At 43.0% G+C, this 13,638-nt stretch overlaps 1 protein-coding gene across 2 annotated transcripts in view; it reads left to right on the top strand.

Moving 5' to 3' along the window:
• TIMM44 (translocase of inner mitochondrial membrane 44) overlaps positions 1 to 13,638 on the top strand; it is a 96,942-nt gene that overhangs the window by 12,611 nt on the left and 70,693 nt on the right. For both annotated transcript variants that reach the window (XM_085877588.1, XM_085877589.1), the window contains exons 4-6: positions 5,931 to 6,011; positions 10,293 to 10,442; positions 10,575 to 10,714. In XM_085877588.1, coding sequence (XP_085733714.1) covers positions 5,931 to 6,011; positions 10,293 to 10,442; positions 10,575 to 10,714 — 371 coding nt within the window. The remainder of the gene's footprint in view (positions 1 to 5,930; positions 6,012 to 10,292; positions 10,443 to 10,574; positions 10,715 to 13,638) is intronic.

Here is a 13,638-nt window from a genome sequence, read left to right as displayed (position 1 = left end):
GGCCCACGCTTCCCAGTCGATTAGGAGGGGGAGGAGGGAGGAAAACTGAGGGTGTTAAAGATGCCTGGTCAGAGGAGGTGTGATGAGGTAAGGTGAGGTAAGTAAGGCAGGGGTCTTTTATTCAGAGAGTAGTTAATGCATGGAGTGGTCTCCGTGGAAAGGTTGTGGCAGCAGAAATAGTCGATAAGTTTAGCTTACAATTAGATAGGTACCTGTAAGTTATAGGGATGTTGGCAGGACTTTCAGGTAGCTTGAGCATTGATGCGTGAGTGCGTGCATGTGTACAGAGTGTTTGTGGGGGTCTCGTCAAGGGGTGTTGTGTGTTTATTTTATTTTTTTTAACCTAAGCCCATGTCCCCTCCCCTGAAATGAAGGAACGAAAAATACAAAAACTCCAAAAACCCCACAATAAACACTTAATTTAAATAAAAAAGCATTTTTCATTTTCTCATTACCTCTGCCACCAAAGGTGCAGGAGGTTATGTTTTCACCCCTCTCTGTCTCGCTGTCTCTCTGTCTGTTTGTGTGACAAGGAAGAAATGATTCAATTTTCATGAAGATATGGATCTGGATCGGGATCTGGATCCGACTTCAAGAATTTCTTTAGTGATTCTTCAACATTGAGAGATAGGGCCAAAAACGATATGTAGGGCGATATCTCAAAAAGTTGTGGATGGATTCAGATAAAACTTGGTGGACAGTTTGGGTGTGTGACCACGACAAATTGATTCGATTTTGGTGAAGATCCGGATATGACTACTAGTAAGACATTATACTCGGCTGTGTAAGACAGTTGTGCCCTGTGAGTTGTGCAATTAAAACGCTTTACCGAATCAATTGCCAGCTGCTGAAGATGTCACCCCCCCTCCTCCTCAAGAGTTACACAGTTGTAACGCTTCACCACATCTACCACCACCTGCGTAAAATGTTTTCTCCAACACATCCCCACAAACAATAGACAGACTAGACCACTCACATGTCCCACAACCACCCACATGACTTCTTATATGCAGCGTGTTTTGGATCTCACTCATTCTTCTTGTCCCGTTGCCTTGACCAGTGTTTTGCCTCTCGCTCCGCTCATTGTTCAAACATGGGTCCCAAGTGCAAGACCAGTACTGGAGATGTGTCGACCACCAAGAGGCAGAAGAAACTGATGAGCCTGAGCAACAAAGTGGAGCTGCTGGACCGGTTGTCAAGGGGAGAGAGTGCGGCCTCTGTGGGTACACTGCACGGAATAAACAAATCCACCATTCGCAAAATACGGAAGAACGAGAAGGCAATCTGAGAAAGTGTTGCGGCGAGTGCTGTACCAAGCACCAAAGTGGTCACCGAAGTCTGGGATGTCCATAAAGTAAGGATCTCATTGTATGGATGGAGGACGACGTGTAGAAGAACATGCCTTAAAGTGGACCTCTCATTCGCACAAAAGCGATGCGTATTTATGTGCATCTGGCTGGCGCTAGCATGAGCGATGCTGGTATGAGTGACCCCAGTCCATTCTGAGTGAGCAGGGAATGGTTTGACCGCTTCAAGAAGTACTACATTATCCGCAATGTCAAACTGTTAGGCGAGCATTCCTCCAAGAAACCATGAGGTGGCCGAAATGTTCCCTGCTAAACTCACGTAGCTCATCGAGGAGACCAGATACCTGCCAGAGCAGGTGTTCAACACTGATGAGACCGGCCTGTTTTGGAAAAATATGCCAACGCAAACTTTTATCTCAAAGCACTAGGGGGCAGAATCGGGATTCAATACCGCAAAGGAACAGTTATGTCTTCTCTGCGCAAATGGAAAAGGGGACTGCATGACAAAACTCATGATGCTGCACCATTCTCTGCTCTCAAGGGCAAGAACAAGCACACGCTGCCCGTGTTTTGTAGGGCCAACACGAAGGCATGGGTGACGGCAGCAATTTTCATGGACTGGTACCATGTTTCCTTCCTCAGGTGGAGAGGTACCTGGCAGAACAAAAGCTTGCCTTCAAGGGTTTCCTGTTCATCGACAATGCTCCTGGCCACCTCGGGGATCTAAAGGTGGCTCACCCAAATGTCGAGATCATCTTCCTGCCACCCAACACTTCTTCCCTGATTCAGCTGCTCGACCAAGGGGTAGTCTCGACTTTCGAAGCCTCTTATACCTGCCGCATCTTTCACCGCATTTTAGATGTGTTGGACCCCAACCCAGAGCTCACCATCGGACAGTGTTGGAAGGAGTTCAAAACAGCCCACTAACTGCATTGCCACAATCAGTCACTGGATGAGGTGAGAGCCTCCACCATCAACGCCTGCTGGCACAACCTGTGGGCCATAGGCAGTGAATAACTTCCAGGCTTTCCCGCCAACATGGAAGAGAGCCATTAAATTGTTGGATTGGCACGGCAGTTGGGACGGAAAGGCTTTGTTGACATGGAGCCTGAGGAGTTGGATGATCTTATCGCTTTGCATGCTGAGGAGCACACCGAGGAGGAGTTGGACGCCTTTATTAAACTAAGCATGTGCATTTGTTGTCGAAAAGATTTTAAACTTGAAAATTTTCCCCTATGAATCGGGAACTGCCGGAAACCTATCCCCCTTTTTCCATTGAAATAATGCCCAGACATTCGCGGATTCGACATCGCAGCATTTTCCAGGAACGTGAATGTCGGAGTCCGACAATATAGAAATAAAATTTTATAAACAGGAATAAATTCCTGCATGGGGCTAGTGTGAAAAAATTCTGACTCACCCCAGGACTCAAACCCATCACTTATGCGGTGACCGCTCACTGAGCTATTGAGTCTTCAGATATCCTCAGAACTTTCTCACACGAACACTGCAAGCTTCATAATGGCCGATGTCTTGCGTGCCTACTCGGCAGACCGTGCTTGCGTGTGTGCATATATGTATACAGGTAGTCGTCGACTTACGACCGCGATCGGTTCCGACCCATCGGTTGTAAGTCGATTTGGTCGTAAGTCGGCCAACGTATATTTTACATACAAAAAAAAGAAAAAAAAATTGAGTTTGGGGCCACTTTACATGGTCGTAAAGTCGAACAGTCGTAAGTCGCATCGGTCGTAAGTCGACGACTACCTGTATGTATATATGTATATGTGTATGTGTGTGTATGTATGTATGTATATATGTATATGTTGTTTGTCTTTCGGCTGCTCCCGTTAGGGGTCGCCACAGCGGATCATCCGTTATGATCCGCATACTGATTTGGCATAGGTTTTACACCGGATGCCCTTCCTGACGCAACCCTGGTCGCCTCTTACGACACAGGGATAAGGATTGGGTTTCGCCATGATTCCGGGCTGCCCTACACCCTCTCATAGCGTGGCCCAGTGCAGAGCTCCTGTCTTCAAGCGATCCTCCAACCCAAGCCTCCGAGTAGCCAGATTACAGGTGCACGCCACTACGCCCGGTGTGTGTATATATATATATATATATATATATATATATATATATATATATATATATATATATATATATATATGTATATATATATGTATATGTATATATATATATATATATATATATATATATATATATATATATATATATATATACATATACATATACATATACATATACATATACATATACATATACATATACATATACATATACATATACATATACATATACATATACATATACACACATATGGGACATTTTCACAAAAGCGGGTCAGGTAACAGTAAATAAACTCAAAAATCAACTTTCTTTGATATTCTCGAAATAGTGCTTGAACCCCTTATAAGGCCGAGAAAAATGTTCAAATGATGTCAGCAACGCAGGATCACCATAAGGCCTCTGCACTGACTGGGCAATATATGCTTGATAAAAATGATCGGACAGTCTTTACCGTTACCTGACCTTCTTTTGTGAAAATGTCCCATATACACCTTTTCACCAAAGGAGCGACTACTCATGTGGAATGTTTGACATCATGGGTCACATGGTGTGGCAGCCATGTTGGAAAAATGGAAAAAATGTTGGACCTCTGTATCTCTGTAACCGCAACAAGGAACAAGGACAAATGTGTCCAGGAGCCGCGTCATTCCACCAGTCAATCTCCTTGCTATGCGAGCTTCCAGGGCATCGAGTGCCTCCAGGGCATCAGGTACCCACAGGGCATCGGGTGCCTCCAGGGCATCGGGTGCCTCCAGGGCATCGGGTGCCTCCAGGGCATCGGGTGCCCTCAGGGCATCGGGTGCCCTCAGGGCATCGGGTGCCCTCAGGGCATCAGGTGCCCTCAGGACATCAGGTGCCTCCAGGGCATCAGGTGCTTTTAGGGCATCAGGTACCTCCATGTAGCCTCCCTGCCTGCTTCACTCCCGATTCTCACCCCCAGAAAGGTTTTGTCTTCACCGGAAGAAGAACAGGAAGAAGAAGAAACAAGGACAAATGTGTCCAAGAGCCACGTCCGAAAGGTTTTGTCTTCACCAGAAGAAGAAGAAGAAGAAGAAGAGGAACAACAAGAAGAAGAAGAACGTGGAGCTCTCTTTGAGCCAGCGTTCGCAACGCGACGCGGCTAAAAATTCATCACAGAAAGTCGAAACGTCAGCATTTTGATCACAATAACAACAACTTCCGATATTTAGTCACGTGCCTTGATGGAGACAATAGCGAGACCCGTCATGGAGGCTCCTCGTTCATGACGAGAAAATAGTGTATTTACGAAATTACAACGCATTAAATGGAATAATCTTTAAATAGTAACGTGAACTTTTCGAAACTTTAAGCAAATGTCCGAATATATTTAAAAGTTCATGATAGACGCTCTCAAAAGGAACCCTCAATGCGAGGATGTGTACAGGTGTTTAGTATTTAAGGAGATCCGGATCCTGTATATAAAAGAGCCGCGTCCTAAAGGTTTTGTCTTCACCAGAAGAAGAAGAACAACGCGAAGCTCTCTTAGAGCCAGCGTTCGCTACGCGAGACGCGGCTAAAAATTGAAACTTGGCACATGGCAAGTACTCCTCACAGGGAATAAGTGTGATTTTTATGATGTCATATGTGCCTTTGTTGTGACGTCATTCTTGCATATGTAGAACACGACATCTGATCAGTTTGAAAATTTTGGAGGGTCATCTTGGGATAAAATGGTCCACAGAAAAATATTTGATGATGTTATCAGTCACTTGATTTGACAGCGATATTGTTTTTTTTTTTTTAAACCTTCAAAAATCCTCTCCGAAGTGGTTGAACAGAATGAAGCAAAATTTTGCACGTATGACCGCCTTTCCATGAGGAACAAAAGGTTCAGACATATGATGTCATTGGTCACAGGGTATGGCAACCATCTTGGATTTACCATAAAACTTATAAAAATATACAAATAATCTTCTCCAGAACGGCTGGACAGGTCGAGGGGAGACTTCACACAAATGTTCCCCATGCCTTGGGGATACAAGGGTATTCACCGATAATTGATGTCACGTGGTCTGGCAGCCATATTGGATTGAGCGAAAAGTTTAAAGAAATTATTTCTCTGAAACCACTTCATCAATCGACGTGAAACTTCACAATTATAATCTGGTAGTGATGGGGAATGTATGTTTTAAATTTCAACCTGATTTGGATGCATGGTCTGGCAGCCAGAATTATTTAATTTGTTGATCTGGGTTATTTTTATTTTTATTTTTTATTATTTCTTAAATTTTTAATGAGGCTCACTTGGCTGTCCCTTGATGGGTTTGAGGGTAAAGGAGTAGCAGTTGAAATGCGAATCCAATCCAGGTTCCTCCTCATGACTTCATCTTTGCTTTTTGCTTGTTTGGGTTCCTTCTGTTATAAAGTGTCAGTTCTATATATGTCTCATTAATTACGTAACACACCATTACACAAACACCATTCAAAACACACCACACAAAACAACTCTTGGTGAGGGTCTGCAATCTCTGATTGCTCTCTTTCTTGTTTTGAAATGTTTTATTCCAGAAATCTATTGAATCAGAAACGATACGTTCGTCTGAGACTCTCAGGAAAAAGTTGGAAGAATTGACTGAAACCGTCAAAGAGGTATTTTCCTTTTCTTCTGTAATATCTAATTGCATATTCATCTTCTGTGACTTTAGCAAGTGCTGGATGTAATAAATGAAAAGTGCTTATCTGAATGACTTGATCATATTATTGCAATGTATATGGCTTTTGTAGTGATTCTAAACTCTAGCATCAATTTTAAAATGACAAACTAGTCCTGCTGGGGGCTTGCAGGATGACCGAGAGGTACGCACACTCGGCTCCAAACTGTCCAGTCTGGATTTGAATTCTGACCCAGCTGTAAACTGTCATCCTGCCATTTCACAGGTAGGGTGATTCATTGATGTGAGTGCAAGTCACTCAGATGGACGTTAACCCGGCGTCACGTCTGACGGCATTATTTGGACGTTAAAGATCCCATGGTGTACTTTGCAAAGAGTATGCGAGCTATCCTCGGCACCATGAACAAACTCAAAATTCCTGGAATGTCAAATCACCTAGTGTAACCCTTGCTCAGAAGCTGCTTTGGCGGCAACGACAGAGACAGGGACTTGCTGGTTAAGGTTTGTGTTGATCTGCATCAGCGGACAAGTAGAACAATGGATTAAATCAACAGGTTGTCGATTAAGGTATACAAACTGCCATGGGAAGCAAGAAGCAAATAGAAGCTGACGTTTCGGTGTTGACTCTTCGTCTATGGCTCTTTTGCTCTGATGAAGGCTTAATGCCTGAAAGGCATTCATGCTGGCTTTACACATTAACATTGACAATTTGTGTCCCCCCCATTCCCCAACAAGACCACCGGCAAAGATTAAAAACACACCAATACATTAATTGGTCCTGATGTAGCAATTGGTGGGGTCATGCTGATCCAATGTAGCAAGTCTGGATGTCATCAGCCCAGAACTGGAGGAGGAGTAGCACGACAAACAAACACCGGTCCGTGAATAATAGAAAGGATTACTGTACCTTTAAAAATAAATAAATTTCCCCATTATTATTGAATTTTGGGGGAGAACACATCACTCCACCCCCCCCCACCTCCCCGCCCCATGATATCGTCATATCTACGAGCAAATCACTCCCGATTCACGAACTTTCGATTAAAGAATTACTTTTCAGGAACACATGGTGTTTGTAAATCGAGACATTACTGCACTGGATTTTATTGCCCTTGCCAGAGGAGAGGGTATTGCATTTGGATCCGTTTGTCTGTTTGTTACTTGCAAAATCGAATTATTTTCAGTTTTGGTTAGTCAGTTTTGTCTCTGTCTGTTTGACTGTTTGTCGCCTACGGGTCACAATTTTAAACTGACCTTCACGAAACTTCACCACATGGTAGAGTTTGTCATAAGGAAGAAGCCTATTGTTTTTGAAGTCACAAGGTCAAAAGGTCATAGACCAAAGGTCAACAACTTAGGTGAGATTTCTAAAATCCTCAGTTTTCATCTGATTGATTTGAAATTTGAAGAGGATTTATATTTCAGGTCACTGAATTGAACTAGCCAATTATTTTTGAGGTCAACATCGGCCGAATTTCTAAAATTGTCAGTTTTCATCGTGTTCTGCACGATTTCATTTTGCAAGTATCGTGCTCTGCATGACATCGTCTTCTTGTTTGTTTGTTTGTTTGTCCGCACAGAACATGAGTGTTTTTTTTCTCTGCAACCGCTTGACGGATTGAGGTGAAATCTTCACCATAGGAGCAACCACACACGTAGAATGTTCTAAAGATAATTATGATGTTACAGGTCATGTGGTGTGACAGCCACTGTTGGAAAAGTGGAAAAAAATTTGACCTCTGTATCTCAGAAACCGCACCAAGGAAAAAAAAATGAAATTGGCACATCGCAAGTACTCCTCATAAGGAATGATTTTTTTTTTTAATGTCGTCGTCCTGTAGGTGCCTTTGTTATGACGTTATAATTGCATACATAGAATGCTACATCCAATCGGTTTGAAAAATTTTGAGGGTCATCTTGGAATAAATTGGTTAACAGAAAAAAATTTTTTTGATGATGTCATCGGTCATGTGGTTTGGCAGCCATATTGTTTTTCATTTAAAAAGAAAAAAAACAACCTTCAAAAATGTTCTCTGAAATGACTAAACAGATCAGAGCTAAACTTTACATGTATAACCACCTTTCCATGAGGAACAAAACGTTCACACTTATGTCTCAAGTCACATGTTTTTTTGGCAGCTCCATTAAATTTACCTTAAAACTTATTTTAAAAATCTTCTTCTCCAGAATGGCTGACAGATCGAGGGAGAACTTCACATAAATTTTCCCCATGCATTGGTGATATACCAGGGTATTCACAAATAATGCATACGTCACATGGTCTGGCAGCCATATTAAATTGAATGAAAATCTTATGAAAAATTATTTCTCTTGAACCGCTTCAGCACTCGATGTGAAACTTCACAATTATGAGCTTGTGGTCATGGGGAATATATGTTTTAAATTTGAACCTGATCAGACGCATGGTCTGCCAGCCAGAATTATTTACTTTTTTTGATCTGGGTTTTTAAAATATATTTTTTTAATAAGGTTCACTTGGCTGCGCCTGGATGGGTTTGTGGGTAGAGCAGTAGCAGCCGAAATGTGACTCCTATCCAGGTTCTTCCTGATGACTTCATCTTTTTTTTTATTTGTTTGTTTAGGTTCCTTCTTATTACTCCAATGCAGGACTGTACCTATTTGATCTTCCATTTGATTTGAATTGAATTTATTTTAATGCCATTCTGAATCCAATTGAATAATTATAAACGTCATGGGTCAGGGGCAATTGTGTCCGATCAAAGCGGGGTTGCATCTTGGTACCTGGTCATCACTGCCAGCAGTTATAAAGTGGTAGTTCTAGTTATATCTCATTAATTACATAACACACCAGTGCACAAACACCACACAAAATACACTACACAAACACCACACAAAACAAGTCCTGGTGAGGGTCTGCTGTCTCTGATTGCTCATTTTCTTGTTTTAAATGTAACACTGCTGTGCAATGTGTCTGATTAAGAATGGTAATAAACCATCTCATGCTGGTCTGGTGTTTAACAACTTGCTGAGTGCTCATAAATTCTGTATGAATTTTAATTATTCTTCATTGATAATTACAAGGTGAATCAATTATTGTTGATCATCACATTTGTATTCATTGCCACATTCAGTACTTTCAAGTATGAATATCATTTTTTTAAAGTTGTATTTATTCGTTCTGTAACAATAAGCTGTTGAAATAGAAAGGCCAGGACATCCCTTAAGATTTCTAAGGTGAGGTATATTCCTTTAAAAGGGGATGTCACATTTTTCTCACAACAGTTTCCTTCCCTTCACTCTACATTTCCCATTCCCTAGGCCATTTTTATTTTTTATTCCCTTACTATTTTACACCCCACCACCACCCACACCCTTTTCTACCCATCCCTCCCTTTTTTCTGGCCTACTCATTAAACAGCATCACTTGTTTCGTCACATCCTTACTGTGAAATTTTTCTTCATCCTTTTCACCGCCCCTTCCTCCACTGTGGCCGCAATGTGCACCTGCATATTACTGACCTCTGAAAAGGAACCCAATTTTCCAGCGAGTGCAGACACTTGATAGTTCATCAGGACATGCCCACAGCCCTTGCATCTCTTCCTCCACACTCTGGCATTGCTGCCCCCAGCCTGTATTCCACCTCCCCCCCCCCACCCATGTGTTCCACAGCCCATGATCCCCGCCTTCCACCCCTCCTCCCCCTCCTCCGCATGCTCCTCGGGTCCACATTCTGGTCAAGCGAGCATGCTGCAAAGCTCGTGCCTCAGTCCCTCCTTGCCACAGCTACTATACCTGCATCATTTGTAACTTCATCTGCAAGCCAAGAGTTGGCCTTTCAACCCACATGGCATGACACCAACCACAAAACTGATTATCTTGCCCTTTTTGGAATTATTGCTTCACACTTAAGCAGCGGGGGAACCCTCTGATTGAGATACCATTCTTGTGTATATTATCAGTCACAAATAGTCTCACTGTTTCAATATTTAATAGTCATATCCTGAAATATCTAAAGACTGAACTCTCGTGTCATGATGGAGTCTCGTACCTATGTCATTTTCCATAAGGACTGTACAATTGTATTCAGAGCATGTAAGTGATATTCTTCCAACTTCTGTTTTGAGTATGTGCAAAAGTTTAACTTTGGATTGAACTTTCTACTTTAGAAATTATCTCGAAGATATATGCTAAGATATCAGTAGTCACTGGTATACTGTCATGTTGATCGATGCAAACCCTAACCCCTCCCCTTTCCCGGTCTTCTCTGACTTGTAGGGTATTGAGGAGGTTGGAAAGAGTGATATTGGGCAGAGGGTACGTGAGGGTGTAGAAGAGGCGGCGCGATCGGCAAGAGGAACCGCAGAATCATTCTCTAAGAGTGGCGAGAAGCTGGGCAAAACAACAGCATTTCAAGTATTTTCCCAGGTCTGTTCTGCCATGCTCATTAAGTTGTATCGTTCCTTAAAATGTATGATATGCAGTCTAATAATTCAACATTTTCACAAGTTGGTGCATTATCTTTGTTCTCTTATAAATTTCCGTGTGCGTGCAATTCAGAGTGTCGAGACTGTGAGGAGAGAAATCGATGATACTGTCCTTGGTCAGATTGGATCCTACAAACCACCAGCGGTTCTTCGCAAACGCAGCGATTTGTCTTTTGATAAGACCTTGCAGGACAAGGTCTTTGCTCCTAATGAGTAAGTCTAATAATGTGATGTGCAGGATTGCTGTTGTGATGTAGGGTTAAATGTAATATTGTTGACACAAGTGTTGTCGCCATGCGGGTCATCTCAGTTGCTTGGTGCGAATCCCGACAGGCCTTGTCAACAGCGGTCGTAATGGCCAGCCAAGTAGAAGACCCTGAGCTGGTTCATGTGTCCACTGCCATGATATGGTGCCTCTGAGTCGGCTGATGTGTTCCGCAAATTGGTGCCAAGCTCCTCATCTCAAATTAACGGCCGAACGAGCCGGTGAGGTGCACAGCATGGTCTGGATATATGGTATTCATTACCATTACCAATTGATCCTTACCGGACTTACCCAATTTGTAACGACACTCATGAAACGACAATTTGTAACGACAATCGGTTCAAATTCATGCTGAGACCAGGCAAATTTAATCGTAAGAATGGTGCAGGGGAAAGGAAATACAGGAAGCAATCAACAATGAATCAACAATAAAGTCCCTTAGCAAACTACCAATACGCGCCCATGAACCAACCAACCAACCAACGGAGGAACGGGAGATCTTAAAATAACTTATCGGGCTCCATTCATACCAGGAGAGAACAACAGAGGGATTCATGAGAGAAAATACCCCAGCGATGTCCGGCAGGACACCACAGGATGGCAAAGCCACAGGTCCCGGCTGCACTGCAGGAAATAGGCCGCTGCGTCGCCCAGCTCCGCAGGAGAGGAAAGGAATGGGTGTTGCTCTGGCTTGATGTGGCATGGCTCTAACTTGACAACTTGAGCAGACCACTAAAGAAGACTTTCTGGTGGTTTGTTTGTGATATTCATGCCTTCTCCAAGTGTCGATCCCAGGCATACCTTGGCTTCTGCCTGGGGCAGCCGCCTTTATAGTTATGATCCTTCACGTCACCGGCGATGTGCCCTCTCTCACCCACCATTGGGTCATGGGTCTGTGTGATGGATGGGGGACTGCCCCCTGCGTCTCGTCACTCAGGCGCTCCAGAGGGAAGGTGTGGCGTCATGACATTTCCCACCCAAACTAACGCCGATGGGCCTAGACCTTCTACAAAAAGCACATAAATAACAAATTACAAGGGGTAAAACATAAAATAAAGGATTACAAGGTTGGCTGTTTTTAGACATGCATCTGCAACAATGGCAGTCGACAGGCCTGATGTATCTGTGAACTGTGATGATGCTGTAGAAATTGATCATATAGCGGCATCACAAATGACTGGTAAGAAGTACACAGACATCACGCTCCACCATAATGACAAAGTGATGACTGTCTGTGCCATGAGTATAATATGACCATCATAGTCAGGGGACAAGACACAGTCAATCCAATTGTCTTATTCAACAGAATCACATGCATTCTGAATGACAGTTCTGAGATTGGAGTGTTCTTGGCGTACGAACTTGGTCATCAGCCACCTCCCTTTTCCATGATGGTGTGGTGCAGAAATCAGCAAAGAGTTCCCTATGTGTCCTGTTAAATTAATTGATTATCCATCAATCCAACATGCCAGAGAATTGCCTTTTTGTTTTCGATGCTGGTCACCTACTTCAAAGAGTTGTTTGGCCACAACCATCCACCTATTGTGGTATATGTCAGTCCTTTATTTCATATGCACTGAATTTATGGTGCTGAATCAACTGTGATGTTTGAATATGGCAGCACCACTTCAACAAAGGTAGCTGAGCAGAGACTGACAGCCCAGAAGTGTACATCCAGTGATGTGATATGTTCAATGATAACATGCCAACCACCATGACCCAAGCAGCATTATTGGCTATCCGTAACAATAAGAAAAGAAGGATAGACTCTTCCTGAAAAGATGCTTACTGCTGGCATACTTGTCAAGCAGGCTGAGGCAGATGCAGACACACTGATTGTCTCAACAGTGCTAGCCAAAGCCGAGTCAGGAGTGCTGACAGTCGTTGTTGGGACAGACACCGACTTACTGGTCATGCTAGTGGCACGGGCAACCACTCCGACAGACATCAACATGCTATTCTGCAGCAGCCCACAAGATTGTGCACCATTCATGAATTTTCAACATGCCATCGGAGACACAAGCAATGTCTGTGTCTGCAATGTATCATCAGGGCAAGCGCAAAGCTTTCAACATGGTACACACAAAACAGGACTATGACCTGTTGGACACCTTCACAAAGACTTTAAGCACCCATAACGAGGTGTAAAGTGCAAGAAAAAGCTTCATTCTCAAGATGTATCGGGCTGACATTTAAATCACTTGATGAATACCACCACATAGCATACAAATGGGTAATCGGTTGAAGTTCCCCGAGTTCATCATTTCAGCTAGCGAGTCTACCGTGAACTCGTGCTTCAGCAACTAGTGCTTCATATCACACTTACCTCACGGTTCAGGAATTCATGGGAAATCCTTTGCCACCAACAGAATGGGGTTGGAGACTGACACCCATGGAACACCTCCCTTTTGCCTCTGAGACATTGCTCAACACGATATCATGCAGATGCAAAGCTGGTTGTGGTAAGTCATCTGGGTAGAAGGAACTGGGGCTGTTTTGCACCTCAATGTGCAGCAAATGCATGGATCATACCCACAACGATACTGTACCAACATCGTTGGAGAACGATGACGAAGATGATAATGGTAACCATCCATGATGCAACAGAGTACTGCATGACTTATGGCTCAATTTATAAATTTCTATGAATAAAACTGGCTTACAGGTCATCATGGGTTTTTCTTTTTATTACTTCTTTTATGTTATACATAAATTCTGTGTGCCTAGTCGTAAAAGTTTGGTTTGTATTGGTCTTGGTTTTGGCAGCAATATTGCCTGTCATCTTGGTTTTTGATATTTTTGTGTTTTTTGATCCTGTAAGTAATGATTTCATTGGATTCTTTGTGTCTGAAAACCTATGTTTAGACACTTT

The sequence above is a fragment of the Eptatretus burgeri genome, chromosome 4 (genome assembly GCF_056783735.1).
Source record: "Eptatretus burgeri isolate ZD-2024b chromosome 4, Ebu_testis_v1, whole genome shotgun sequence".
Taxonomy (NCBI): Eukaryota; Metazoa; Chordata; class Myxini; order Myxiniformes; family Myxinidae; genus Eptatretus; species Eptatretus burgeri.
The sequence above is the reverse complement of the archived record's forward strand: the minus strand, read 5'-3'. Positions and strand labels throughout refer to the sequence as shown.